General features: G+C 70.3%; 3 protein-coding genes across 3 annotated transcripts; all 3 read right to left on the reverse strand.

The window, feature by feature from the left end:
- Positions 1-4,289: 4,289 nt before the first annotated feature.
- On the reverse strand, positions 4,290-5,590 carry LOC142604245 (leukemia inhibitory factor-like). The gene is made up of 2 exons (XM_075769516.1): positions 4,986-5,590; positions 4,290-4,840 (listed from the first exon to the last, which is right to left on the reverse strand). The coding sequence occupies exons 1-2, from the start codon at positions 5,196-5,198 to the stop codon at positions 4,373-4,375; spliced, it is 681 nt and encodes a 226-aa protein (XP_075625631.1). The 5' UTR covers positions 5,199-5,590; the 3' UTR covers positions 4,290-4,372.
- Positions 5,591-9,035: 3,445 nt separating this feature from the next.
- CASTOR1 (cytosolic arginine sensor for mTORC1 subunit 1) lies at positions 9,036-15,063 on the reverse strand. The gene is made up of 9 exons (XM_075769566.1): positions 14,907-15,063; positions 14,708-14,778; positions 11,926-12,119; positions 11,610-11,742; positions 11,088-11,211; positions 10,303-10,416; positions 10,125-10,207; positions 9,894-9,988; positions 9,036-9,809 (listed from the first exon to the last, which is right to left on the reverse strand). Exons 1-9 carry the CDS (start codon positions 15,017-15,019, stop codon positions 9,744-9,746), a joined length of 993 nt encoding a protein of 330 aa, XP_075625681.1. The 5' UTR covers positions 15,020-15,063; the 3' UTR covers positions 9,036-9,743.
- Positions 15,064-16,228: 1,165 nt separating this feature from the next.
- On the reverse strand, positions 16,229-26,441 carry TBC1D10A (TBC1 domain family member 10A). Its single transcript, XM_075769410.1, has 9 exons — positions 26,159-26,441; positions 22,806-22,905; positions 19,840-19,947; positions 19,480-19,586; positions 18,941-19,055; positions 18,752-18,817; positions 18,243-18,432; positions 17,744-17,898; positions 16,229-17,542 (listed from the first exon to the last, which is right to left on the reverse strand). The coding sequence occupies exons 1-9, from the start codon at positions 26,362-26,364 to the stop codon at positions 17,150-17,152; spliced, it is 1,440 nt and encodes a 479-aa protein (XP_075625525.1). The 5' UTR covers positions 26,365-26,441; the 3' UTR covers positions 16,229-17,149.
- Between the last annotated feature and the right edge of the window lie 172 nt (positions 26,442-26,613).

Genomic DNA, 26,613 nt, shown 5'->3' on the forward strand with positions numbered 1-26,613 from the left:
GGGGGTGACGGTCGAGGAATGGTGACGCAAGAGCCACCACGACCCCGGCCTTCCCCCCCGCTCCGTGGCAGGGGGTGACACATCGAGGGGGGACCCAGGGATCCCCCTGTGCTGGGGGGGGGTGTGGGGGGGTCATGTAGCCACCACCTGCCTCAGTTTCCCCATGGGTGACCCTGGGGACCAGGCTGGTGCCCGAGAGCAGCCGCTGGCAGCGATGCCCCAGCAGCCACAGCCCATTTCAGCCCAGTTCGGCCTTACTGGGATGCCAGGCAGTGAACGGGGCTGGGGCTGGGGGGGGGGGGACACGAGCCCCGGCTCACCCCCTGCGGCCTCACGCCTGGATTTATGGGGGTGCAGCGAGCAGCCCTGGATTTATGGGGGTGCAGCAAGCAGCGCATCACGTATCAGTGGAACCTGATGGCCTGACGGCGCTTCGTTAGCTGAGCAACTGGTGGGTTTTAATTACTGGCACTAAGGAACGTCCTGGGGGGGCCGGGGGGGGGGGGGGGGCAGGGATTGCTGCAGATTTGCCCTTTTCTGCCCTTTTTCCGAAGTTCCCAGGTGAGTGCGGGGGCCAGGGCCGGGCAGGTTTGGGGGGGGTCGGTTCTGACAGACTGTCTGGGAGGGCTGGGGGGGCCCGGGGGGGGTCCCCTCTGCAGGGGAGGGTGCTCCGGCAGGAAAACCTGCCTCCCTGGGGCGGGCAGGAGACGGGGGGGGGGGGAGAGGCCCAGGAAAATCCCCTGTCCCGGAGCGTCCCCCCCGGCTCCCGTGGGCAGCAGGGCGGGTGGGATGCAGGAGCGTGGGGAGATGGACACGGGGGGGGGGTTAGATTCCAGGGAGGGAGCGGGAAGAGGCTGGGGGGGGGGCGGGGGGAGCAGGGGGCTGCGGGGGGTCGGAACCTGGGGGGTGCCCCGGGCTGTCCCCGGTTTGGGCCCCCCCGGAGCGGAGCTGGGGGCAGGTTGGGCAGGAAGGGGGGGGGGGGCCGGCCCGGCCGAACACCCACCGCTGCAGGCTGTCCCTGACCCCCCCCCCCCCCCCCCCCCCAGCTCGGGACACGGGGACGTGCTGGAGGGGTCTCAGGTCACCAGGGCCACGCTGCTGCTCTGCTCCCCGCCAGCCCCACAGCCCCCCACAGCCCCCACAGCCCCCACAGCCCCCCACAGCCCCACAGCCCCCCACAGCCCCCACAGCCCCCCCAACCCCCCCAGCCCCACAGCCCCACAGCCCCCACAGCCCCCCCAGCCTCCCACAGCCCCACAGCCCCCACAGCCCCACAGCCCCCACAGCCCCCCCAACCCCCACAGCCCCCACAGCCCCCCCAACCCCCACAGCCCCCCCCCGGCCCCCCCCGCCCTGTCCCCGTGCTGCCCCCTGCTGCTCCAGCCCAGAACTGCCGCCCCCCCCCCCCCCCCCCCGCCCCATGGCATCCCCTCCGGGTCCCTGCCCCATGCTGTCCCCACGCTGGGGGGGACACCCCGAGATTCCCGCCCTCACCGCAGCCCGGGGGGTCCCGCAGGTTTTGGGGCCCGGACTGGGGGGGGTGTGGGGGGTGTGAGTCCGGCCGGTGCCCCCTGTCCCCCCTCGGGAAGCCCGGGGCTGACTAACGGTGAGGGCCGAATCCCCCCTCGACTCAGACTATCTCCCTGCCCGGGGCTGCCTCCCCCCCCCTGCACCCCACTGCTGTCACCCCACGAGTGTCACCCCACTGCTGTAACCCCACTGCTGTCACCCCACGAGTGTCACCCCACTGCTGTAACCCCACTGCTGTCACCCCACGAGTGTCACCCCACTGCTGTCACCCCACTGGTGTCACCCCACTGGTGTCACCAGAAGTTCCCGGTGGCCATGGCAGGGTGAGTGGCACCCTTGGGGATCGTGGCCAAGGGACGTCCCCGCCATGGGGTGGCTTTTCCTGGGTGCCAGCACCCCTCCGGTGACACCCAGCCCAGGGCGCACTCCCCGTCTGGGGTCCCCCCACCCCTGCACACCGGTCCCGGGGGGTGTGACATACCTGCGCCCTCCGCCCCGCAGCCCATGCACGCTGCCTCCTCCTCGGAGCCGGACGGGTGGCTCGGCGGGGGCTGGCAACTGACGGGCGGGTGGCACGGTCACGGTCACCCACGGCACGGCAAGCCGGCCCGGGCTGCTTCATGGTGACATCGTCCCCACCCCGAGTGTCGCCAAACGGCAGCAGGGGCCAGAGCGGCGGTGGCCGTCCCGGCAGCGATGCTCCCCACGACTGACTCAGGCGGCGGGGCCGGGCAGCGCAGCGGGCACCGGCACACGGCAGGGAACGAGTGACTCCGCGGTGCCACATGACCGGGTCTCAGGATTTTTGACTCAGCGGGGCCGGTGGCAGCAGGTGGCCTGGTCCCCGCGGTGGCCCCGGCCAGGCGGCGAGGACGTGGCGCTCTGGCTTGGCTCTGGCGATGGCCTGGCACGTGCCGGCGGCAGTGCCGGGTCGCTCGCCGCGCAGGGCTGTGTGAGACGTGGCACACGGTGCCATGCGGTGCAGTGCCACACGATGGCATGGCGCGTGCCTGGCTGGGCCAGGCCACGCCGTGCGATGCCACGTCATACGCCGTGCGCCACGCTGCGCCGTGTGCTGCGCCGTGTGCTACACCGTGCCGCGCCGTGTGCCGTGCTGTGATGCGCCATACGTCACAGGGTGCCATGTGCCACTGTGCAGCGCCACGTCCCACGCCGTGTGCCACCCCACGCCGTGCTGCATCCCGCACCGTGCCGCGGCGAGGACAACAGGCACAGCCCGGCTGCGGGAACACAGCCCTGCTCTGCCCACGGACACCCGGACACAGGGACACCCAGAAACCCAGACACAGGGACACACGGACACAGGGACACCTGGACACAGGGACACCCAGAAACCCAGACACAGGGACACCCGGACACAGGGACACCCAGACACAGGGACACCCGGACACAGGGACACCCAGACACAGGGACACACGGACACCTGGACACCCAGACACAGGGACACCCGGACGCAGGGACACCCGGACACCCAGACACAGGGGCACAACTTCTCAGCTGCCCACGGGCCGAGGTCAGCACTTTATTTCCTTCTACCATTATACAAAAATATGGGGGTGCCACGAGCCTGGGGCAGGTGTCACCCTTCTCACAGTACAAAATAATATCGATATTTATAAATAAAACCTTGTTACATTCATAGTTTAACATGATACAAAAAATTATCATAAAAATAGATATTTATATATTAAAAACATGTCCTTAAATATTTCTTCCCACTGCAGGGACGTATTAAATTAACCCCAAGGTTCAATAAATACAATATCCACAGAAATATTAATGTATAAATAAGTGGGAACGGGGGTGGGTGCCACCACCCACCGTCACAGTGCGGTGGCCAGAGCCGAGCCCCTGGGGTGGCACGGCCCGAGGGGCTTGGGGACAGGGGCACGCGGAGCACAGGGCCACCGAAGAAGGTTCAGGGACACCGAGCGCACAAGGACGAGCGTGGGGGACGCCGAGCTCCTGGGGACACGGAGCACACGGGGACACGGAGCACGGGGATGCCGCGGGCTGGGGGATGCTGAGCGTGCAGGGAGGGGCGCAGCGACGAGCACAGGGACAGTGAGCTTGGGGGGACACCGGGATCACGGGGACGCCGAGCTCCTGGGGACCCCGAGCTCCCGGGGACAGCGAGCGCAGAGGATGCTGCTCACTCTGCAGGGTCAGCAAACCCAGCGCAGGGCAGGCAGGGACGGGCAGGCAGGGACGGGCAGGCAGGGGGTGACCACGCCGGCGGCACGCACCGGTGCCAGCGGCACTCTCCGTGGGCCAGGGCCGCACCCTGCCGGCAGCGTGGCGGGTGCTGGGCGAGCGGCTCTTAGTCAGGCTGGGTCACCGGACCCATTGAGTCACTGGAAAATGCGGCAGAGCTCGGCTCCGTCCCGCAGCGCTGGGCACCGGGGGACACCCCGTGGCACCGGCGCTGCCGAAACGCGGGGCAGGATGGGGGGGAAGCTACCGGGAGCGGAGCGGGGCTGTCCTGCAGCTGAGCACGGTGGCACGGGGATGGCACGGTCCACACGGCAAGTCCAAGTGACGGGACCTGCTTCGAGAGTGCTTGTGTCCTCACCTGTGCAAGCTCAGAGGGTCTCCGTGGTGCGTCCCGGCCAGCCGGCGAGTCTCCGTCCCAGGGATGGAGATGGAGATGGAGATAGATGGAGATGGTGACGGAGATGGTGATGGAGATGGTGACGGAGATGAAGATGGAGATGATGGAGATGGAGATAGGAGGAGATGGTGATGATGGAGATGGAGATGGAGATGGAGATGGAGATGGAGATGGAGATGGAGATGGAGATGGAGATGGAGCGGGGCTGCACTAGGAGCGTGCGGGCAGCTGTGAGCCCCGCTGTGATCTCAGCTTCTCTCGGTGCTCGTGGCGGCTCCTGGCCTCCAGCTGGGTGCTGAGCTTGGCCATGAAGCGGGAGTAGCTCCAGAGGGTCCGGCACCCCTCCAGCTTCTGCCGGAAGACCTTGGTGGGTGCTGTGGGCCCGGGCGGGGGCTGGCGGCTGGGGCGGGAGCTGGGGGACAGGAAAAGCCCCTCCAGGTTGCTGAGGAGCCCTCGCACTTTCAGGTGGGTGCTGGCCAAGCGGCGAAGGATTTCGGCGCCGGGGGGGTTGAGGTCACGCTGGTGCCGGGTGATGTTCTGCAGCACCTGGGCCATGCGCGTCATGGTCCTCCACAGAGCCCGCAGCCCCCTGGGCCCCGTCACCGATCCCCGCAGCCAGTCAGGCGGGTGGTTGGTGCGGCAGAGGTTGTTGTGGATGGTGAGGCGCTGGTCCTCCTCCTGCCCGGGGATGGGGGAGCAAGTCAGGGCCGTGGGACGGGACCACCGTGGGGACCCCTCCGCCACCGCCACCAGCCCCGTGTCCCCCCCCCCCCCTCCGTGGAGGGGGCAGGAGGGACCCCTCAGCCCAGGGAAGGGGACTCACGTAGAAGATGAAAAGCTCCTGCGCGTCCTCGGCCATGTGCCTCACCAGCGCCTGGGTCTGCTGCAGGGTGGGGGGCTGCAGGGGCCGCCCCCCCTGGCCCGGCACTGCCCAGAGGATGAAGAGCCCTTTGGTGACAGCTGGGGAGGAAGAGGAGGGAGATGGGGGACACTGGGGCGTCACTGGGTGCAGGGATGAGGCAGCCCCCTGTGCCATGGTGACGGCTGCCGGTGGGGGGGGAGAGCTTGGCCCTGTGCGCCCATCACCCTGGTGTCAGGCCTGGAGGAGGGACCGGCGTGTGCCGGGCACGTGCGTCCCCTTGCACCAACACCTCCAGTCTCGCAGCAGGGATGAGGCAGCCCCTGTGCCAAAAGTCTGCTGGGGACCCGGCAGGGAGGAGGAGGAGGGTGAAGATGCCCTCGGGCAGCCCGGCCGTGCAGCCCAGCGGCAGCCGTGCCCCCAGCAGCCGCCCCCGCCCCGTCAGCGTGGGCCACCGCAAAGGAGGGGACAGTGGTGGCATTCCCGGCTCGGGCCGGACGCTGTCCAGGCCTCTCCATCACCCGCAGCCATGTGCCGGCGGTGATTCCAGATGCAGCGCTGGATGGGCACGCACCATCCAGCCCTGCGGCTCTGGGGGAGGGGGGGCTTGGGGGGGGGGCAGGATCTGTACCAGCAAGCTGACCCCCCGACCCCCTGCCATCAGTCCCCAAACTGACCCCAAAGCATGTCCCCTCCCAGCATCGCTTCTGCCCCGGGGATGAAGGCATCCCCGGTGCTCCCTGCGCCGCGGGGAGGGAGGGAACGCGCCCGTCCCCCGCCGGCACCCTCGGGACGTGACACCGCCATGGCACGGGGCGGGGGGGTCAGCCTCAGCGACACCGTGCCACCGCGCTCACCCCCGCGGCTCCCAGCTGGCTCGGCGCAGCCGGTGCGCGAGCGAGAGGGTAGCTGTGGGACGCCGGACACCTACCTGCCAGCACGCCCAGGGGCCGCCCGTTGCACCGCATGGCCGGGGCAGGCTGTTTCGGCGCGGGGCTGCCGGGCGCGCGAGTGACTTCCTTTCTGCTCGGCAATGGGGAAGCTCGCTTTTTAAAGTGCACCCATTCACCCCCCCCCACGCCCTCGAAAGAGTTTATCATGGTCCAGTAGAATGCCAGATGAGAAATGGTGCTCTGGACAGGGGGGCAATGAGTGGGGTGAGCCATGGTGGCAGGAGGAACTGATGCCGGCCGGCCGATTGGGTTGTTCTTCGATTCAGTTCCTCGAGGGAGTGCCGGCGGGTCCAGCCCTGGGAGTCTGCAGACCGACTGCTCGGCCTGGATCCGACTGCTTCCCATCACCCCGGTTTTACCGTTCGGCACCCAACTGGCCGGTTGAACTGAAAACGGCCTCGGCTGCCCCAAAACCCAAACACAAAGGAAGGCAGCGGCTGCAGCGGGGCCGGCACCCGGGGACGGGGACGTCGGCCATGTGGGGACACCCGTGTCCCGTCACGGGGACTTCGCATCCTGAGTCCGGCCACGGGAGCTGAAAATCCGGCCTGGGAAGGAGGGAGGTGGAAGCCCAGGAAGCGCGGAGCATCCCGGCATGGCTGGGGACCGCGCCCAGCCACGGTGCTGGGCGATGCTCCGGGGGACGCTCCGTCCGTCCATCCTTCCGTCCATCCGCTCACACCCACCCACCCCTCTGGGTGACAACTGGGGGACGCGGGGCGGCGCGGTTCAGCCCCTCTGCAGCACCCACGGGTGTCCCCAGGGAGGAAACGCAACTGCCCGGTGCCAAACAGCCGCGCCGCGACCCGCGCGGGGCCCTGGGTGTTGCCCAAGGGCGCGGGGGCCGAGGGCAGCGGAAGCTCGGCGCGGGCAGCGGCGCAGGCAGCGCTGCCCTCACTGCCGCGTCAGGCTTATGCAATACCGCCGCAGGAGAGCCCCGCTGGCACGGCCCCGGCCGGCATTGCCACGGGGCCCAGCGTGGCCTCGGCGCTGCTGGCGGCACCCGGTGCGAACCCCTTTGCACCCCCGGCGGATGGAGCCTGGCACCGCCGGGGGCTTTTCCCACCCCGTAAAAATGAGCAGATTTGATCAGCTTCTTGAGACGCGGTGCGATCTCGCTGATTTTGGTGACCACCAGAAGTCGCTGGCACGAGCAGAAGGAATCGCCTCGTGCTGAATTTGCACGTTCGGAGGGTTTGGCGGTGGCGCGGGGGGACAACCCAGAAATAATATCTCCTCCGGGGCGGAAGAGTGCGGCCATGACTCACTTCCAGAAGAAATGTTTTCTTTTCCCCAAATTGCCCCTTCCCAGCCGCCCCATGACCTGCAGGACTCTATGCTGTGGGAGCAGGGCTGGCGCTGCTTCCTCCTCCAGCTGCCTCCTCTTCCTCCTCAGGAGGTCCCCAAGCAGAGGTGGTGGCTGGGCTGGGTCTGGCAGGGCCGGGGCGGGCCCAGGGCAGCCCTGGAGGGTGGAGGGGCCAGGAGAACGTCCTTCTCTCTCCACACCTGCCTGCCTGAAGTAGTTGGACCATCTGTCTAGCCAGACAGGCTGTTAGGCATCTGTCCGACCATCTACCTGTCCATCCATCCACCCATACATCCCTCCACCCGTCCACCTATCCATCCACCTGTCCATCCATCCATCCATCCATCCAATGAACCAACCATCCATCCATATGTCCATCCACCCACCCATACAGCCCTTCACCTATCCATCCATCCATACGTATGTACGTACATCCACCCACCTGCCCATCCATCCATCCATCCATCCATCCACCATCCATTTGTACATCCATCTACATGTCCATCCATCCCTCCGCCCACCTGTCCATCCATCTGTCCACCTCTTCATCCATCCACCCATCCATCCACCCATCCATCCATCCATCCATCCATCCATCCATCCACCCATCCATCCATCCATCCACCCATCCATCCACCCATCCATCCATCCATCCATCCATCCATCCATCCATCCATCCACCCATCCATCCACCCATGCCTCCATCCGTCCCTCCCTGAGCCCGTGGCCCCTCCAGCGCGTGCGATGCCGTGGCAGGACCCCCGGGCAGCAGGACCACGCGGGCAGAGCGCGCCCACCCTCGGACCCCCACAGGCAGCCCTGGCCCCTCCGCACGGGACCGTCACCTCCCAGGGCTCCGCGCGGGGTCCCCGCTGGGCCGGGCAAGGTGGCCACCCCGACGGAGGACAATGGATGGCGGAGGACTGTGCAATACCCAACGGGGACAAAAATAGCGCCGGTGACTGCATGGGCTGGCTGCAATTTCTTCGTCACGTCACCAGCGTCTCATGACTCTGGACGAGAGCGAGACAGGAAAGCAAGCGCCCGCAGAGGTTGCAGGAACCCGACAGTTCGCAAGCATGAGGGTGCTGACGCAGGGAAGACACGGCCGGGACCGGGACACGCTCCCGTGTGGTGCATGAGAGACGGGGGGGGCCGGTTTTGGGGGACAGGAGGGGAGCGGAGCTGCCTTTGCCCACCTGCCCGGGCCCTGCCCTGCTGCCCGCCCCGGGGGAAACGACCCCGGTGAGGTTCCTGCCGCGCTCGCGCTCCAGCCCAGTCTCGCTCGTTGACCAGGCGCAGCGCCCGGGGGCACCCGGGGACGGGGGACTCGCCCGCACGGCCCCCCCCGCACGGTCCCAGCCCCCGAGGGGGGCACAGGAACCCCCAGGCACCCCAGGAAGGGACAGCCCCGACCCCGCGCACCCCACTTTTCCGGGGAGCGCCATGCTGCCGGCAACAGGAGAGGACGTGGGGACGCAGTGATGGCGCGGCAAGTTCGGCTCTTTGTGCCTCAGTTTCCCCCCGACTGTGGGAGCTGGCCCAGCGTGAGGCAGGGGGAGGGCAGAAATGGGGAGGGGGGCCTGTGCCTCAGTTTCCCCAGGGCTGCAGTCTTTGCCCCTTTTTTCACCCAAAATAGGTGGCGGGCGAGCTGGCCCTGTCCCGGGATAGGGGGAGTGCCACATCCCCCCGTCACAGCCCAGTGCCACCGCCCCGGGGACCGGCTCTGGGCCACCCCCCAGGGCTACGTGGAAATAAAAATAATAGGAATTTTATTGACTTACTAAAACCTGCCTGAAAATACAGCTTGGGAGGAGCTGGGGGGGCACCGTCGTCCCCCCACGATACACAACAGTCCAGGCAGGGGTGTGGGGCCACCCCAGAGGGGACACAGGGCTGGGGGTGAACCCTATCCCCCCCATCTCTGCCTTGGAGGTTTTTGGGGTGCTGGGGAGGACCCCCAGCTCTGGGGGTGCCTTCACCCCCCCTGGGGCCAGTCCAGTGGTGCCCCAGAGCATCACGGGCACCCCCCACCCAAGGGGACCCCCCCGTGGGGACCTCCGCAGGGGGCGAGGACACGTCCCGCCAGCCCCGGGCTGTCACCCCCAGCCCCGCGGCGGCACATCACTGCTCTCTGGCATGTCCCCGCCATGTCCCCTCCTCCACCGGGGGACCCCCACTCTCCTCCCGAGAGGAGAGGATGACACGGGGCTGCCCTTCGGCCTCGCCCGCGGGGTGACACGGTGGGGACGCTCCCCCCTCCCACCGCACACTGTCCCGCTGCCACGAAGCCACCGGGTCCCCGAAGCCACCACGTCCCCACATCCGGACAGGGAGCGATGCCCCGGCCCGGGGCGGGGGTTACAATTAAAAAAATAACAAATATGGGGGGGGGGGGGGGGGGGGCGGGGGGAGCCCACCGTGCCACCGCGCTGGGCCACCCGGCCTGGGGACAGCCGGCCGCTATCTGCCGCTCTCCTGGCGCTGCTGCAGCAGCTGGATGACCTCGGCGATGCCGTCCTCGGGGACCTGCCGGCGGGGGGACGACGGGGTGTCAGCCCCGGGGGACGCCCCCACACCGCGGAGGGTCCCTCGGGAGGGGCAGGGGCTCACCAAGGCGTGATCGAAGTTGAAGGTGCTGATGTAATACGCCGATATGTCGGCGGCGGCCAGCGGCTCGGCGATCTGCGCCACGATGCCGCACTCGTCTGGGGAGGCAAAGGGACCCCGGGGTGAGCGGTGGCCCCGGCGGCGCAGCCGCAGCCGAAGCACCGCGTGGTGGTGGTGGGGGGCACACACGCGGGGTGGCGAGGGGGGGGACGCGGCCACCGCGGCCACGCTCACCGAAGCCGAGGGGCTGCCCGCCGATCCGCACCATCCGCCACAGCTCCCCCGTCGAGCTGGTCAGCAGCAGGTCGCTGGGGAACCTGGGGAGGGGGGGGGGGGGGGGCTGAGTGTAACCCCCCCGTCCCCGAGCCCCCAGCCCCCGGGAGGGGCAGACAGCCCCCAAAACGGCACCTACCGCTTCTGGGTTTCGGCATCCATCACGATGGAGATGTAGCCCTCGATGAGGGAGAAGGCGAAGAAGGTGATGGAGTCGAGGTCCTGGCTGCCAGCGCCAGCCTCCCTCGGGGGGCTGCGGAGCAGCGGGGGGGCGGGGTGGAGAGAGCCGCAGGGAGGCGTCAAGACCCCCAAAATCGGGAGGAGAAGGGCTTGGTGGTGGCACCCAGCGTCTTTGAGCATCATGTTGGGATACTGCGGGGTGAGCCGGCGGGTGGGGGGGGAGAGGCGGGGACGGGAGCGGGTGCTGCCCAAAGGGTCTGCAGCTCATCCAGCCACCGGGTTGGGGGGCGGTGGGTGACAGTCACACACAGGACAGGGGGGACACCAGGTTTCGGGGCATTCCCAAAGCACCATGGTGCCTCCGGAGCAGGAGGGTCCCACCAGAAGGGACGTCATCCCAGGGGACGCAGGGTGTCCCGGCCAGGAGCACCCCCCCCGCACCCCAGTGCCGTTCCCACCGGCCTTTGCCAACCCCCCCTCCCCGGGCTCTGCTGCTACGGGGGGCTCGTCCCCGGGGTCACCTCAGGGCTCCGTGTCCCACAGCGGGACCCGTGGCGGCACCCAGGTGACTGCAGCCCCCCGGCAACCCTCGGGAGGACAAACCCAGTTTGCGAAAGCCACTGGGAGCAAGCGGGGGCGGCTGGGTGGGGGGGAACGGGGACCCACACACAAACGCGCACGTCACCGCGGTTCAGGTGACACCGTGCGAGGGGCCGCGGCCGCGTCCCCGTCCCTGGGACCCACCTGTGGGAGTAGAAGAGGACGTCGATGAGCACGGTGGCGATGGCGGGCAGCGTGTCGGGGGCCACGGTCAGGACGCAGAAGCGGGTCTGGGGGCTCTGCACGGGGTGCAGCGTGGGGCTGGCGACTGGCGGGGCGAGAAGCCACCCGTCGGGTTGGGGGACGGTCCCGCAGTGCCACCCCGTGGCCACCGCAGCCAGAGCCCGGCGTCGGGCCGGTGGGAGCCGGAGCGTCCCGGGGGGGACCGGGTGGCCCTGGGGAGCGGGTGGCCCTGGGGAGGGGGTGGCCCTGGGGAGGGGGTGGCCCTGGGGGACCGGGTGGCCCTGGGGAGGGGGTGGCCCTGGGGGACCGGGTGGCCCTGGGGAGCGGGTGGCCCTGGGGACCGGGTGGCCCTGGGGAGCGGGTGGCCCTGGGGAGCGGGTGGCCCTGGGGGACCGGGTGGCCCTGGGGAGCGGGTGGCCCTGGGGAGCGGGTGGCCCTGGGGGACCGGGTGGCCCTGGGGGACATGGACTCGGCGTCACTCACCCGGCTTGGGCTTGAGGAAGCCGTTGCTCACGTCGTCGCAGGTGACGGGGACGCACTCGCCGCTCTCCTCCTTGTAGATGTCGAATTCCCCGGCCAGCGTGTGGATCACCACCGGCAGGTCCCGCTCCCGCACCTGGCCAGGGGTGCAGGATGAGGCCCGCCCCCGCCGCCCCTCCCCGCAGCCCCCCATCCCGCCGCCGGCCAGGCACGGCGGGGTCCTCGCCCCGCTCCAGCGCCCCGCTGGGACCAGGCACCGCCGTCCCCAGCACCACCAGCCCCGGCCCCGGCTGGCCCACCAGGCCGTCCCGGCGCTCACCAGGATGAAGTCGGTCTGGTAGGTGGAGAGCATCAGCACCGAGACGTGGTGCTCGGCCAGCGGCGCGATGACCGACCTGGCGATCTTGGTGACGCCGGTGGCCTGGCAGCCGGAGGACTCCCGGCCGTTGGAGACGACGCTGAGCACCAGCCACGTCGAATCCGCCACCTGCATGAACTCGGAGGGTGGCAGCTCTGCGAGGGATAAGGGGAAACTGAGGCACGAGGCTCCCCGGGGCTCGGCACAGCCGAACGGCATCCGATGCCGCGTGCCCTGTCCGTGCCGCAGAGCTTGCACCGGCTCGGGCACCGCGTGTCACGCCGTCCCTCGGGAGATGAGCTGGCCCGGCGGAGCCAGGACGGGATCAGCCCCAGGCGTGGGGCTGCAGGCGCTGGTTTGGGGGTGCGGACCTGCCCCATCCACAAGCGGAATGAACCAGACGGGGCTCAGCCGCTCTGTGCACTTGGGACGGCATCTGAATTCAGCCGCAGGGATGAGCGGGGCCAAGGCTACGACCCCCCCCCAAGCCCAAAACGCGTCTCTCCTCCCTGCGCCAGCACCCCGGGCTGGGTGCAAGGGGGTGTTGGGGTGTGCTGCACCCCAAAACCAGCTCTGCCAGGGCGCTGGGGCTGCCCAGCTCATCCCCTGCCCCCCAGGAGCCCCCCAGTACCAGGGATGCTCGAGGAGGGGGACGACGACGACACCGGGCACCGGAGGGGGCGACGGAAGGGCCACCCCGCTGTCCGGGGGGTGCCAGCGCCTCGTGCCAGCCCGGTGGGGGGGGCTGAGCCCAGGCTGGCCGGGGGCCAGGGCTGCTCCCAAAAAGCTGCTTTTGTTGGCAGGGAGGGTGCGCGCTGGCTGGTTCCTTCCTGCCCCGGGACGGGGGGAGCACGGGGGCTGCGCTCACGCGTCCGTGTCGTGTGTGTCGTGTCCCCCCGGCTGCCCCCAGGCTCCTGCCCAGGAGAGGGGCTGGCGCTGCTGGGGTGCCCCAGGATCATCCAGGCAGCCCCCCCTTGCTGGGCACCCCTTCCTCACCCCACAGTGCTCCCTGGAAGGGACAGGGTGGGTGGGCACCCAAGGGGGCTCCGAGCCGCTCCCCCCACCCAGCGAAGGTGGGAGGCAGCACCCATGGGAGATGGCCCCGCACAAGCACCCAGCCCCTCGGCGGGCACCCGGCGTCCCAGCCCAGCTGAGAAGGCAAACTCATCACACCAGTGGCGGAGCGGAGGTCACCCCTGGGAGGGGTCCAGCACCCACGGTGGGGGGGACGCCCCATCACGGGACGGGCTCCGCACCCCGCTCCCGAACCGCGTCTCGGGCAGGGTGGGAGCGGGGCCGGATCCGGAGGCCTCGGCGGGTGTTTCCAGCGCCTGTTCCTGCGCAGGAAGCGTCAGAACGGCTTCAGCTCCGGCCCAGGGCCCGGCTTCGGGGCCGGCAGGGGGGACACACCAGGGACACGGGGACCGCACCCCCCCACCGTCCCAGCGCTCGCCGCTTAATCGCTTTTCAACACCACCCTGGGCAAGGCCGTGAGCACGCGTGGGGGACCCCGCCGTCCCCCTGCCACCCACCCCGGGGTGGAACCCGGACCCCCAGGGGAAGGGAGGGGGTGCAGCACCCCTCTGCCCGGGGTCCCCTCCCCAGCCCCGCAGCGAGCCGGGGGGACGCTGGCAGCCCCCCAGCCCCGGGGGGGGGTTACACACGGCGCAGCGGGGCCGCCGGCTCACAGGACCATTGTTCGGCACTTCCCGCCCTCCCCTCGGGATTGAGGAATATTTGTCCGCAGGCCCCGAAATAAAACAATACGTGGGGAACGGCTCCAGCTTTTGGGGGGGGTGGGGGGGTGGGAGAGCCCGCTCCTGCGGCCCCTTCCCCGAGCAAAGGGCCGGGGAGGGAGGTGGGAGCTGGGTCTGGCCGGCGAGCACCCGACGGCCACGGCGCTGACCCCTGCTCCTTGGGGCACGTCCAAGGTGACGAGCTGCGGCCGGCTCCCGCGGCCTCGGCAGGAAGGTTTGGGCGTGGGAAGCCGGGACAGGATCCGGCCCCTCCAGCCCAGCCCGTTGGGCCGGTACCCCCGGCGGGGCCGGCGGCGAGGCTGATGCGCAGGCACACGCTGGGTCACTGGCGGCGGTGGGGATGTCACCGGATGACACCTCCCAGGGGAAGGGGATCGGCCTGGAAGGGCTCAACCCCCCGCCAGGACACCCCAAAACCTGGTCCCTGCTGGCAGACAGCACCCTCGCCCCTGCCAGCCCGCCTGAATCGCTCTGCCGAAGTGCCCTCGCCGGGCAGGGGGCGAGACGAAAGCGGCCTCGGGAAGGAGGGCAGCGGGTCTGGCAGCAGCACCCCAGTGCAGGCAGGGAGCCCTGAGTGCTGCCCGCGGGCATCCCGGGAGCGACCTGCCCCCTGCCCGGAGCAGCCGGGCTTTCGGCTGGCGCTGGGCCCCTCCCCGCAGCCGGTCCCCACCGGTTTCCCAGCCCGGTCCCAGGAGCCGGCGGAGACGCAGCTCTGCCTGGGAGTGGGTTATTAGGGCGAAGGCAGCCGTGCCGGCAGAGCCCTGGCCGGGCAAGCCGGTACATCCCAGCACGGGCGCCGCAGGGCCGGGAGCTCCAGGGATGGGCACGGACCAAAAGAACCTCGCTACGAGCCGGGACTCGCTCCTGGCAGCCCGGGCCCAGAGCACGGCCGCTCTTGGGCGGGCTGAGAACGTACACAACTCATGTCTGCGGTGCCAACCCACCCCGCGAGGGCCGGGGCGGCCGCGGCAGCCACCGCACGGTACCTTTGAAGCCTTCCTCGTCCAGCATGATGGTGTAGTCCTCGGGGGTCTCCGTCAGGCTGAAGAACTTGCACCTGAAGAAGAAACCGCCGCTGCCCGACCCCAACGCTGCCAACCGCTCGGGGCCGGGCGAGGCTGGAGCGGGGCCGGGGCACCGGGGGAGGAGGAGGAGGAGGAGGAGGGGGGGGAGGAAGGCCGGTACCTGCAGCGCTGGGGCAGGAAGAGCAGCTTGAGCAGCGGGTGCGTGTACAGCCAGAGCCCGCGGCGGGCCAGGCTCAGCACCCGCACCCGGTGCTCCAGGATGTGCAGGTCCATCGCGGCCCCGCACCGGCCCCGGCCCCGGCCCCGGCCCCGCCGCTCTGAGCGCGGCCCCGCCCCGCGGGAGGGGAAACCCAGAGCCCCGCCCCGGGAGCCGGGACCCGCCCCGCTGTGCCCGGTGTGTCCGCTGTGCCCGGTGTGCCCGGTGTGCCCGGTGTGTCCCGGTGTGTCCCAGTGTGTCCCGCTGTGCCCGGTGTGTCCGGTGTGTCCCGCTGTGCCCGCTGTGCCCGCTGTGCCCGGTGTGCCCCGCTGTGCCCGGTGTGTCCCGGTGTGTCCCAGTGTGTCCCGCTGTGCCCGGTGTGCCCGGTGTGTCCCGCTGTGCCCGGTGTGTCCCGGTGTGTCCCGGTGTGCCCGGTGTGCCCGGTGTGCCCGCTGTGCCCGGTGTGTCCCAGTGTGTCCCGCTGTGCCCGGTGTGTCCCGGTGTGTCCCGGTGTGCCCGGTGTGCCCGGTGTGCCCGGTGTGTCCCGGTGTGTCCCGGTGTGCCCGGTGTGCCCCGCTGTGCCCGGCCCGGCCCTCCCCAGCCCAGCGCAGCCCCATTGGGCTGGGACGGGCCCCAGCGGCAGCCCCGGTGCCAGCCCAGCCCCCCCCAGCCCCCCCCAGTCCCCCGCCGGTCCCTCCGCCGGCCCCAGACCCGCCGGTTTGGGGAAGGACCGAGCCCCCAACGCGGGCCAGAGCCGCCGTCCGCAGGGGCTGAGGGGAACCCCCCCCCCGGGAACGGGGGGTCCCGGAGGAAGGAGGGGGGCCCTGGGCAGAATTCCTGCCTGCGGGAAGCACGGGGGGGCGGTTCGTGCGTGGAAACCCGAGTCTGGGGCACGCAGGATAAATTTGGGGTCCCCTGGCTCTGCCCGGCCACAGGAGCTGTGCGAGGGGCGGGTCTGGGTGCTCCCCCCAGGAGCCCCCCCAGGAGCCCCCCCCGCTCCCATCACCGCTGTCACGACCTGGGGCAGGTCTCAGCATCCCCCCGGGCAGCCCCAGGGCCCGGTGACAGCCCGGGGCTCGGCCACCGGGGGGCTCTGCTGGGGCGGTGCCGGGGGGGGGGGGGACACACACGGCAGCAGGACCCTTCCACAGACCCCAAGCACCCAGGGGAGAGGGGGGCCTGCCCAGGGTGCCTCCCCAAAACCGGTGCTGGTGCCACCCTGTCCTGTGCCCCCCTTTAGCCCGCGGCCCCGGAGGGTGACACAGAGCGGGAGGCGCAGGCGCTGCGCCTTTACACAATCCTGCTTTATTTACCCCTTTGTACAAAACCGGTTTTCCCCGCTTTATTTTACAAAGCCGCCCCCTACCCCCGCGGAGGGCAGGGGGGGACAGAGGGGACCCCACAACCGGGGAGCACCCAGCCGCTCGCCCACACCCCATCTCGCCCCCACGGGGCCCTCGGGGTGGGCAGAGCCCCAGCAGGGCGAACGCCCCCCCCCCCCGAGCCGTGGGGACCCCGGGGAGGGGATGTGGGGGGCTGCAGCTGCAGCACCCACCCTCGGTCCCTGTCCTGCGACGGTTACGGCCACGGAGGAATAATAAATAGGCTCAGTGAGTAGGTGAAGTGGGTACTACGTATAGGGCTACAGCTTGATATATCCTCGCTAGATAAAGGGGGGGGGGTCAGGGGTACCCCCCCAACTCCTCACGTACCCCCAGTCCCCCCGCGTCAGGCGCGAGTGCTCAGGAACTGGGGCTGCCCGGCTGGGGTGGGGTGGGGGGCCATGGGAGGGACCCTGGGGGCTCTGGGACAAGGGCCTGAGGGGCAGCCCGGCCCCCCCAGGCGTGGGGAGGGAGCTCAGGTGGCTCAGCCACCCCCTGCCAGGGCTCCCACCGCTCCTGGTGCCAGCACCCCCCCGGGGTGGGCACCCAGCGCAGCGCGAAGGCGGCCCCTTCGGCCACCGCACCTGGCCGAGCTCCTGCGGGTGCCCCCCGGCTTCGAGCCCACCCCGAGCAGGCGTCCCTGCCCCCGGTGGCCCGCGGTGGCCCCAGGGAGCCACGCCGGCCAGCCTGTCCCCATCCCTGCGGGTCCGAGCCCCCAGCGCCGGGCGCCACGGGTCCCCGCGCACCCCCCCAGCAGCGTCCTCGAGGCCGGGTCCGTGCGCAGCCCAGCTGAGCCCGGGATGGGGACCCAGCGCCGCGCCGGCCCTACAAGTACGTGTCCTCGCTCTCCCGGGAGCTCAGGCTCTCCTTGGACTGGTGGTGGGGGGAGACCTGGGGGTGCAGCAGCTCCCGGGCCGAGCCGGGCACCCCGTTGCCCTCAGCCCCGGGGCCGTTGGCCGGGCCGGCCGGGCCCTTGTCTCGGCTCTTCTCCTTGCTCTTGCGGGCCTTGGGCACGGGGGCAGGCCCGGGGGGGACGATGATGGAGGGGACGGGCTCCAGGGCCTTGTGGGTGGGGGGCTCGGCCTCGCTGATGGCCTTGGCGCCGTGCAGGCGCGGGGGGGACTTGCACTGCAGCTCCCCGTGCGTCTCCCGCCACTTCTTCAGCTGGATCAGGTGCTCCCGCTCGATCTGACGCTCCGTCACCGGCAGCTCGATGACCTGCGAGGGACAGACTCGTGCCATCAGCGCCTCCCCGGAGGGTGCCGCTGCCACCCGGGTGCTGGCTCGGCCCCCCCAGGGCAGAGGCACCCCCCAATCCAAGCGTTTGGGGACCGTCCCCGTGCTACACCGGCTCTGCCCAGTCCAGCGGCACGACCAACTGGGCGGCACTGGGAGCCCAGGCTGCCCCCGGTACCTCACCTCCTGCACCAGGAAGGTCTCCTGCATGATCTTGGGGCTGAGGGCCCTCAGCCTCTCCATGGTCTCGTACTGGCCCTGGCAGGACTTGAGCTTGTCCGAGGAGCCCAGGGTGTGTTTGAGCAGCACGAGGCCCACGCGGAAGATGATCTTCACTCCTGCAAGGGGAGAGGTGAGGCGGCGAGCGCCCGGATGGACAGGGTGACGCTGCCACTACGTCCCTCAGCTGCTGTGGGGCAGCGGGTCCCTGTCCTGCTAGCAGCTGGGACATGCAAGAGGGTGCCTGCGGGACACACGTGCCCTCTAACCCCCAGGGAAGGAGCCCTGGGGTCTCCACCCCAGGCCCGGGGCGGCCCCAAACCTGCCCCGCCACGGGTCCCCCATGCCAGGCGCAGGCAAGGAGCCGCAGCTGCGATCCTGCTGCAGCCCCGCGTGCCGCCCGTGTGTCACGGGGACTGCGGCCGGTCACTCCAGGAGGAGGAGGAGGGTGGAGAACTTGTACCTTCGCAGAAGAACATGTCCCAGACACGCAGGACGGAGCTCCAGGGCAGCGTGCGGGAGAAGGCGCACATGAACCACTCCGTCATGTAGAGGATGGGATCGATCTTCTGCTTGCTCAGGTGCTTGTAGGCCACGGGCGAGACCTTGTGCAGCAGCGAGAAGAGGATCTGCCCGTCCAGCTGGATGGCCTCCTGCAGGGACAGCGTCCAGAGCCCAGGGAGCGCCTTAACCCCGGCCCAGCCCCGGGATCGGCTCCCCGGCCCCCAGGGAGGAGCAGCTCGCCCTCCAGACCCACTCCCCTGCGGATGCCGGTGGCAAAGCTACGCTGAGCCCCCCCATCCCCCACTGCGGGATGCTCCGGGGGGCCGTGGGACAACACGGAGACCGTGGGAGCACCCAGTATCGCCCCAAGCTCCGTCCTTCTGCAGGGTGAGGAGCTGGGGGAGCTTTCAGCCTGGGGACAGCGCAGGTCCCCGCCACCGCCGAGGGCACCGCAGACCTGTCACTCACCAGCTTCTCGCTGTAGTAGCCGGGGAGGTACTTCTCACAGATCTGCACCAGGCACCAGAACGCTTGCTGCAAGCCAAGGGACAGCGGGTGAGCACCCAGACGTCCCCAGGGGGTGTCCCCGGACCCCCCCCCTGCTCCCAGGGACCACGGCGGCGGGGTGTCCCTGCCCTCCCGGCCGCCTGCTCGTACCTCGGCCGGCATGTGCATGAGCAGGACGGCGGCGATGGGGGCCTGGGCCTGGCAGTAGCCCTCCTCCGGGCGGTACAGCGTGTATGCCTTCAGCACCCGAAACAGGTCCTGCTGCCTGCGGAGACACCCCGGGGAGGGAGAGCTGGAGGGGGGAGCACACACACAGCCCAGCAGCCTCCCCCACGGAGCCCAGCGGGGCCAAATCAGCACCAAGCACCGCACAGGGAGCCGGCACCGCAGGCCGGCTGCCGGCCAGCACGTCCCTCACGAGCTCGAGCCAGTCCCTGCCTGGGATCCTTCTTCCACACAAACCCAGGGCTCCGGGAAGCTCTGCCCACAGAGGCCTCATCCTGCCCGGACCCGGGAAGCGAGGCAGGCAGCCGACCGTCTCCCAGGGATGCTGGCAGGGACCCGGCTGCAAGCGGGGAACGGCATTTCCCTGCTGAAACAGAGGCCACCTCCCTCCTGCCGCGGCAATTCCCACCCCGCTGGCTGTCAGAGCCGGTGCCGAGGGCCGGACACGCAGCAGCTCCGCTTACCCGTGGCCTCCGCGCGAGACGAACATCTCGTGGAAGGGGAACTGCCGATGGAGATCCCGTTCGATCACATCCAGCCACTTTGGGTCGCCTGGGAGGAGATCCAGTTCCTGGGGAGGAGAGGGTTGGGGTGAGCAACACTCCACACCAGCACAGCGCCCGCCCCACTGCGGCCCGCGGTGAGCCGGCAGAGCCTGGCTCTGCCCCATCGAGTCGTGGGTCAGCCCACGCCGCCGGGACACTAGCCCACCTGATGGCAGAAAGGAGCCCAAGGGGGACCCCAGCCCTGGAGGGAGCAGGAGCCATCCCAGCACCGCCCCCCCTCACCCCAGCACCCCCGGAAGGTTCCCCGACGGCACTCACGTCAAACTTGCCGATGTTCTGCTCCAGCTTGACCTTGCTCCCCGAGAGGTACTGCCAGGCACGGCCCCGCAGCGAGGGGGGGATCCCCTTCTGGCACCGCAGCCGGATCTGTGGGGGGAGCGACACAGCTCACGGGGGGATGGCAGAGCAACGGGGAGCAAAGAGACCCCCGGGACAAGACGTCCCCGTGTCCCGTGACGGCGGCTGGCATCGCACAGACCTACGGGATGGCACGGGGAGGTGCGGGCAGAGACCCCGAGGAGCTCGGGAGGGCTCTGCTGACCCTCTGCTCCCCAGCACTGCAGCGAGCGCGCCAGCTCGGACGGCAGCCGGAGCTGCACCGGCGCGAGGGAGCTGTGGGCGGCTGCCAGGAGCCCGGCCGAGGCTTTGTGGCTTGCGAACAGCTCCAAACAAGCCCGGCTCTGCCTCAAAGCAGGATCCTGCTGGGAGCTGGAAAAGCAAACACCGGAGCCAAGGCAGGGAGCGGGTGGCTCCCTCCCCACCCCACAGCCCATGGGAAGCCCTGGGGACGCAGGGGAGGGCTCCCGGCCCCCCGTGCAGCCCTCCCGCTCACCCGCGGGGCCAGGGACAGCAGGGACACGCGCCCCGCCGAGCGCCCGGGCCTTTCCGCCCGCTGAGGCTGGGCAGAAGGGCAGGCCTGGCCCCAGCTCCACGCGTGGCCGGCTCCGTGCCCACAGTTGGCCCCCGGTTTCCTTGGCACAGGGCAGTGACCAAAGTCCAGGCCAGGCAGCACCGGTACCTGCCCCACAGCAGAGCGCCGAGCCGGTTTAACCCTGCGGCAGGGACCAAACCCAGAGCCCCCCCACGTCCCGGGGCGGCGGCAGCACCATCTCCCCACGGGCCTCGGCCAGGGCACACAGCGAGGCGCAGCCTGCGACATCGGTGCTTCAGCACGGTGACACCACAGAAAGCCCTGCAAGAACCCAGCACGGCCTCCGCGCCTCACGTCCCCGCTCGGGTGGCACACGCCAAGTGCCGGAGAGGTGCCAGGGCTCCGCGAGCGGTGGCCGACGGCTCCCAAACGCTCCCTGGGCCTCTCCCGCCTGCCCAGAGCTCCTTTTCCCCGTGTTTGCCGGTGTGACTTGGGCGGTTGCGCTTCCAAGCGGCCCAGCCCAGCGCGGTGGCAACGCCACATCCCCGGGAGGGTTTGCTGCTCCCTCGCCGCAGCGCTGCTTGTTTACCTGGGCCGGTCCCGAGCCCCGAGGGGCCTTTGTGCTCGCAGGAAACGCGGCGGGCGATGCCCAGGGCGGCTGCGGGCAGCTCTGCCGCTGCTGACGACTCCCTTTTCGAGCCGGCTTCCCTTCCTGCTGGCTGAGCTGCCAGGAAGGAAGCCGCCTCGCTGGGTTGCGGTTCAGCAGCCCCTCCAGCCGGCCAGAGCCAAGCTGCTGAGCATCTCATCCCCCCTTGGCTCCGCACAGCATCCTGCCGTCGCCCCCGCGCTTGGAGGTACCCGGCCCCCGGGGGATCCCACCGCGCCTGTCTGGGAAGTGGGAAGGGATCTGGGCTGAGGGATGCCGAAAGCAAAGAGCAGCGGGAGCGCTGCCCGACCCTGGAGAGCGGTGGGAGCTGCCCGCGCGTCTGCCCTCCTTCGGTCTGGCTGGAAAGGGCAAGGACCGGCACGCGGCGCTGGCACGGCTCAGCGCCACGAAGGACGCAGGGCTGCGGCTCCGCTGGGATCCGTGCCAGGCAGGCGAGGGAGGGAGGGAACGTTTCGGGATCCTGGAGCGGTGCAGGTGTGAGCGAGCCCGGCGTGAGCTGGCCCAAGAGATCCCTGGGCCACCGGCCAACACCGGTGAAGCAGCCAGAAAAGCACCGGGGTTTTTCAGAGACACGGGGAGATCCTCCGAAGCAGCAGAGCCCGAGCCACGCGCCATGGCCCCGTACCAAAGCAGCCAGGCTCTGCCAGAGCAGGGACGGTCAACAGCACCCGAGGCCAGGCCTGGCACCCGTCCCTGAGCAGCCCCAGGGCTCCAGGCACGGAGCAGCTCTCTGGAGCAGACCCGAGAGGCCCCGGGCAGGGATTTTTGCTGCAGGACAGGCTATAACAGCACTTCGGCCCCACGGAGCTCGGCCCCAGCACGAGGGAGCTCCTCTGCCAGATGTACGGCTGCTGGACCATTCACCCGAGGCACGCGGAACAAAGCGCCCGCCTGCCATGTCCCAAAAAAACCTCTCCTAAATCCTTTGTGAGCGGCCAGGAAACAGATGAGGGATTCCTCCGTTGTTCACCAGGCACTGAGCGGGGATGGCACTCCGGGAGCGCAGCACACGGAGCGGTGCCAGGAGGCTCTGCCAGCGGGGAGGAGGAGGAGGAGGAGGCCGAGGCCCTTCAGCCGCTCTCGGGCACAGCTGGCCCGTGCCAGCAGCCTCATCGCTTCCAGCACACACACAGCAGCAACCCGGGACTCGCCGCATCCCGTCCCTGCCTCGCTCGCAGGCTCAGGAGGTCAGGGAGCACCACGGAACGGAGTCACCCGGCACACACCAGCACGGGTCTCCTGGGGACCTCGGCTCGCAGACCAGCGTCACGCACGTCAGGCTCAAATGTTTCCTACCCAGAGCTTTTTTTGGTCTACGAGATGCTCAGACCAGAAGTTTCCATGACCGAACGATTCCCATGGCTGCCTGCAGGCAGCCAGAGCAGCCCAAGGAAGGCTCCAGCCCGGCTGGGAGCAGACGGAGGCAGGAGTGGGCCAGCTCGGGGACCGGAGCTCAGCCCCCCGCCCCCGGCAAGCTCCAGCTTCCCTCCCGCCACGAGAAGCGTCGCAGGGAGGGAACAGCCCGTTCGAGCCACCCTCCAAAAGCAACGCGTCTGTCTGCGGGGACCTGGTGACACGCAGGCTGCCCCAAAGGGACCCCGCTGCACCTGGCCGTCCCTCCCCGCCGCCTCCTCTCGCCTGCACAGCTGTCCCGGGGCGGCCCCGGGGGACACGGCCGGCTCTTACCTTCTTGTGTTTTTTGGCCATCCACTTGTCCCAGTTGTTGAGCATATCCAGCCACTTGGACTCCCGCTGCCGCAGCACCTCCAAGGGCACCTCCTCCAGCCTGCGGGACGGCGAAGAGCCCGGTCAGCGTGGCCGCGAGCCCTCCCTGCACGGCAGAGCCTCCCCCCCCAATCCCCTCCAGCACCCTGGGTGCCCCCCATGGCCAGCTGGCCGCCCTCCCCCAGGCACGGAGCCCGGCCGGGACACGCTCCAGAAGCGCCGGCGTTTTGGCAGCTGCTTGGTGCCGCCGGAAGCGCTCACCAGCCGTGAAATCACCGCGCCAGCGTGGCCCCAACTCCCCAGCGAGTTCAAAACCTCCCGGGAGCGACCTGCACCGCACCCACCGCGTGCCTGCCCATCCCTGGGGACCCGCGCCCAGACACAAGGGCACGCCAGGAAGGCGAGGAACCGGGGCGCGCGCCCGGAGCCATTAGCTGAGCCGAGCGGGGGCCGGCCGCAGAAAGCCGGGGCCATAAGCATCATGTCATCTGCACTGCCCCGGTCGTGCTCGCACCCCAAAAACCTGGCGCCGCTCCAGGCCCGGCGCCGAGCCCGGCCGAGGCTCCCCCAGGATGGAGGGGAGTGGAAAACACAACGGCTCAGCCCTGAGCCGGGGAATCCGATTTAACTCTGCCGAGGCCAAAGCCGGCGAGGAGGAAGGTGGGGCCGCGGCCTCCAACCTGCCCCGGGCACCCTCTGCCTCTCATCGGGGGGTGCCGGGGCTTGGTCGGGCCCCGGGCCCAGACACCCCAGGCAGAACAGACGCTCCTTCAAGCCGTCAGCGGAGAAGGGCTAACTGAAGCGGGCTCAATGCTTTCCCGGACTCAGCTCCGCGCTGCCCCGCAGCCGCGCTAATCCCAGGAACGGCCAGATCCTTTCCGAGGACGCGAGGACAGCGGTCTGGGCCGTGAGCATCCCTCGGGGACGCGCAGAGCACCCGGTCCCGCTACAGGACACGTGGACCCTGCCTCCTCCCAGACCTCTCTGCGTTCCGAGCCGGAAAGCAAGCGGTGCGGAGAGCCCACGGCCGCATCCAGCTGGCAGCGCTGCCCTGCTCCCTGCCCAGCCCTTCCCTGCCGGTCCCACCCACCGCGGCGGCTCGGACGGATTGTTTCAGAGAGCGAACCCTCTCCGAAGGGATCGGCTTCGCTCGGGGCGGCCGCCCCACCCTCCCCAGCACGGGCTGAGCGCTGGGCACTGGTCGGCAGCTCCTCGGCCGGCAGCGCAGCCCGGCACGGGGATAGAGGGAGCGCTGGCCGCAAGCCGGGGAGCCTGGGCTGCTGGAGGAGCTGGGGCTCTCGGAGGCGTGGGAAGCTCGGGAGCGCTGGACGCTGGATACAGGAGCTGGCCGCAGGCCCGCTGGAGCCCGGCCAGCCCCGACTGGAAGCTGTTACCAGCTGATGGCTGCTTGGCAGCGGGCACAGAGCGAGGACCGGAGGCAGTTCAGATGGCCGAGGCGGGACGACGGGGTGGGGGCACCCCAGGCCGGGAGGCAGCGAGGTGCCCTACGCCGGGAAGGTGCTTTTCCACACCTGCGCCCCAGGGTGACACCCCCACGGCTCGGCCCTTCCCGGTGCCCCCAGACCCCCCCCAGACGCTGGGACACCCTGCTCGTCCTCCGGGTGCTTCCCCAAAACTCTCCCAGCTAGAGGGACCCCAATTCTGCCCGCCACAGAGGGAGGCCACGGACTCCCGTGTATCCACCTCTGGGAGAGACAGGGAGCGGCTGAGAGCCCCGAGGGAGGGCAGGATTGGACCCCAGCACATCTGCGGGGCACGGGAGGAAGGCTCAGTCCCCACCGACCACAACCCCACCCGCCCCCAGCACCCGGGGACAGGGACACCCACCCCCAGCACCCACGGACAGCCGCAGGGACAACAGCCGGGACATCCAAACCGTCCCCAGAACGCAGCACCCTGGGCAGGAGAGGTCACCCCACTCCTACGGTGCTGAGCTGTGCACCCGGCGGGCAGGGACGGGGTTTATCACCCAGAGCCACGCACCTTGCCCAGCGCCAGCAATCGAACCTCCGGCGCCTCTCTGCTCGCAGACCGGCCGCGTAACGCCCGCAGGATTACAAAGGGCGAACGCTTTGCTCTTTGTAAATGGGGAAACCGAGGCACGGGGCCCAACTGACAGCCGAGCACGCGGGCGGGCAAACCGCAGGGGAGCCCGCTCCAGGTAACGCCCTGGCAGGCTGCCACGCGGCGTCTCCGTCGCGATGCCGTGCTTCGCTGTGAAACCACGGCCAGGAAAGCAAACACCAAACACGCTGCCGAACCAGCTCGCCGGCAGTCCGGAGCACATTCCTGGGTGCCGGCACCGCCCCGGGGCTCAGCGCCTGGGGCCGGCGCAGCTACGGGCTGCTCGAAGCTGATTTCGCCTGCCCCGCTTCCTCCGGGGAGGGAGGAAGGCCGGCCAGCACCTCCTCGCTGTCGCATCTTCACCAGTGGCTACCGATGCCGGTTCTCCTGGCTGGATGCCGAACGACATCCCGGCCTCCTCCGTTCGACAGCGGCCAAAAATACGCCGGAATCCAGCGCTGGGAGCAGAAGAGGCCGGAGGTAACCAGACACTGACCTCGGCGGCGAGGCCTGGGCGCTGCTGGCAGCTCCCGGCCATGATCCTCCGGCGATCCTCCGGCGATCCTCCGGCGCCCGGGCGGCCCTCGCTCTCCAGCCGCTCCCCCTCATCGAGGCAGGGGAGACGGGGGGACACCCCCCCCCCCCACGGGGGGACCCACGCTGGAGCTGCCGGCAGGGTCCCTGCTCGCACCCACCGTGGGGATGCCCCGGGGCACCGGAGAGCTCCCGCCCCGCTCCCGCCAGCGCGGCCCCCCGGGAGGGCTGAGACAACCCGCGGGAGGGACACGCACACGCACACGCACACGCACGCCGCCCCTCACGACCACTCGGGACACCCCCCGCAGGGGGACGGGGCCGCACGCCAGCCCCCGGCCGCCCCGCCGAGCCCAACCGGCCCCCGAGCAGCGGCGTGGGCGCTCACCCGCGCCCCTGTCACCCGCAACCCGCCCCGGGGGCTGCTGCTCTTCCGGGGAGCGGGGCCGGGCTGCCCGCGGGGCCCGGAGCCGAGGCCGGAGGGCGGCGGAGGACAAACCCCCCCCCATCCCCGGGGCGGGAAGAGCCGCTACCGGCCCGGCCCAGCGCCCCAGGCCCCGCGGCCCGGCCCTGCGGCTGCCTCAGCCGGGCTCAGGGCGGCTCCCCCGGGCCCTCAGCGCCCCGAAACGCGCGGGGTCCGGGTCCGTGTCCGTGTCCGTGTCCCCGTCCCCCCGTCCCAGCCCGGCCCCACTCACGGCCCCTCCGCGCTGCGGCTGCCCACGATGAAGCCGAACTTATCGACGCGCCGTTCCTCGGGGCCACCGCCGTTAACCTCGGAGTCGGATCCGAGGGAGCTGAGCTCGTCACCGCCCGGTTCGGCCAGGCTCTCGCGGGTCCCGGCCAGGCTGTGGTGACGACCGCCGGGAGAACCGGGCCCGCCGCCCCCGCGGCTCTTGGCCATGGCGGCGCGGCTCAGCGGCAGCGCGGCCGCTCCTCCATGCCGCGGCCACGGCGGCGGCCACGCCCCCCGCCCGCCGAGCCACGCCCCCACGCCGCGACGCTATTGGGCTGGAGCCGGTCTCTAGCCAACCAGCCGCACGGATGGCGAGTGGGACCGATCTTTCCCGGGAGGGGATTGGCTAAGCTGGCGGGAGGGAGCTGTCCGTCAGGATTTATCCCCGCCCTTGGCTGTGCCACAGAGAGGGGCGGG

This window comes from Balearica regulorum, chromosome 17 (genome assembly GCF_011004875.1).
Source record: "Balearica regulorum gibbericeps isolate bBalReg1 chromosome 17, bBalReg1.pri, whole genome shotgun sequence".
NCBI lineage: Eukaryota > Metazoa > Chordata > Aves > Gruiformes > Gruidae > Balearica > Balearica regulorum.

What these genes read in the sequence shown, in the direction of transcription:
- LOC142604245 (XM_075769516.1), bottom strand. Translation starts at nt 5,198, where the DNA reads ATGGCACAGGGGGCTGCCTCATCCCTGCACCCAGTGACGCCCCAGTGT. An exon ending in AGGAGCTTTTCATCTTCTAC is followed by an intron (nt 4,841 to 4,985) that starts GTGAGTCCCCTT and finishes ATCCCCGGGCAG; the next exon opens with GAGGAGGACCAGCGCCTCAC.
- CASTOR1 (XM_075769566.1), bottom strand. Translation starts at nt 15,019, where the DNA reads ATGGACCTGCACATCCTGGAGCACCGGGTGCGGGTGCTGAGCCTGGCC. An exon ending in GATGCCGAAACCCAGAAGCG is followed by an intron (nt 10,208 to 10,302) that starts GTAGGTGCCGTT and finishes CCCCCTCCCCAG; the next exon opens with GTTCCCCAGCGACCTGCTGC. An exon ending in TCAACTTCGATCACGCCTTG is followed by an intron (nt 9,810 to 9,893) that starts GTGAGCCCCTGC and finishes CCCCGCCGGCAG; the next exon opens with GTCCCCGAGGACGGCATCGC.
- TBC1D10A (XM_075769410.1), bottom strand. Translation starts at nt 26,364, where the DNA reads ATGGCCAAGAGCCGCGGGGGCGGCGGGCCCGGTTCTCCCGGCGGTCGT. An exon ending in TCATGCACATGCCGGCCGAG is followed by an intron (nt 18,818 to 18,940) that starts GTACGAGCAGGC and finishes CTTGGCTTGCAG; the next exon opens with CAAGCGTTCTGGTGCCTGGT. An exon ending in GGACATGTTCTTCTGCGAAG is followed by an intron (nt 17,899 to 18,242) that starts GTACAAGTTCTC and finishes CTCCCCTTGCAG; the next exon opens with GAGTGAAGATCATCTTCCGC.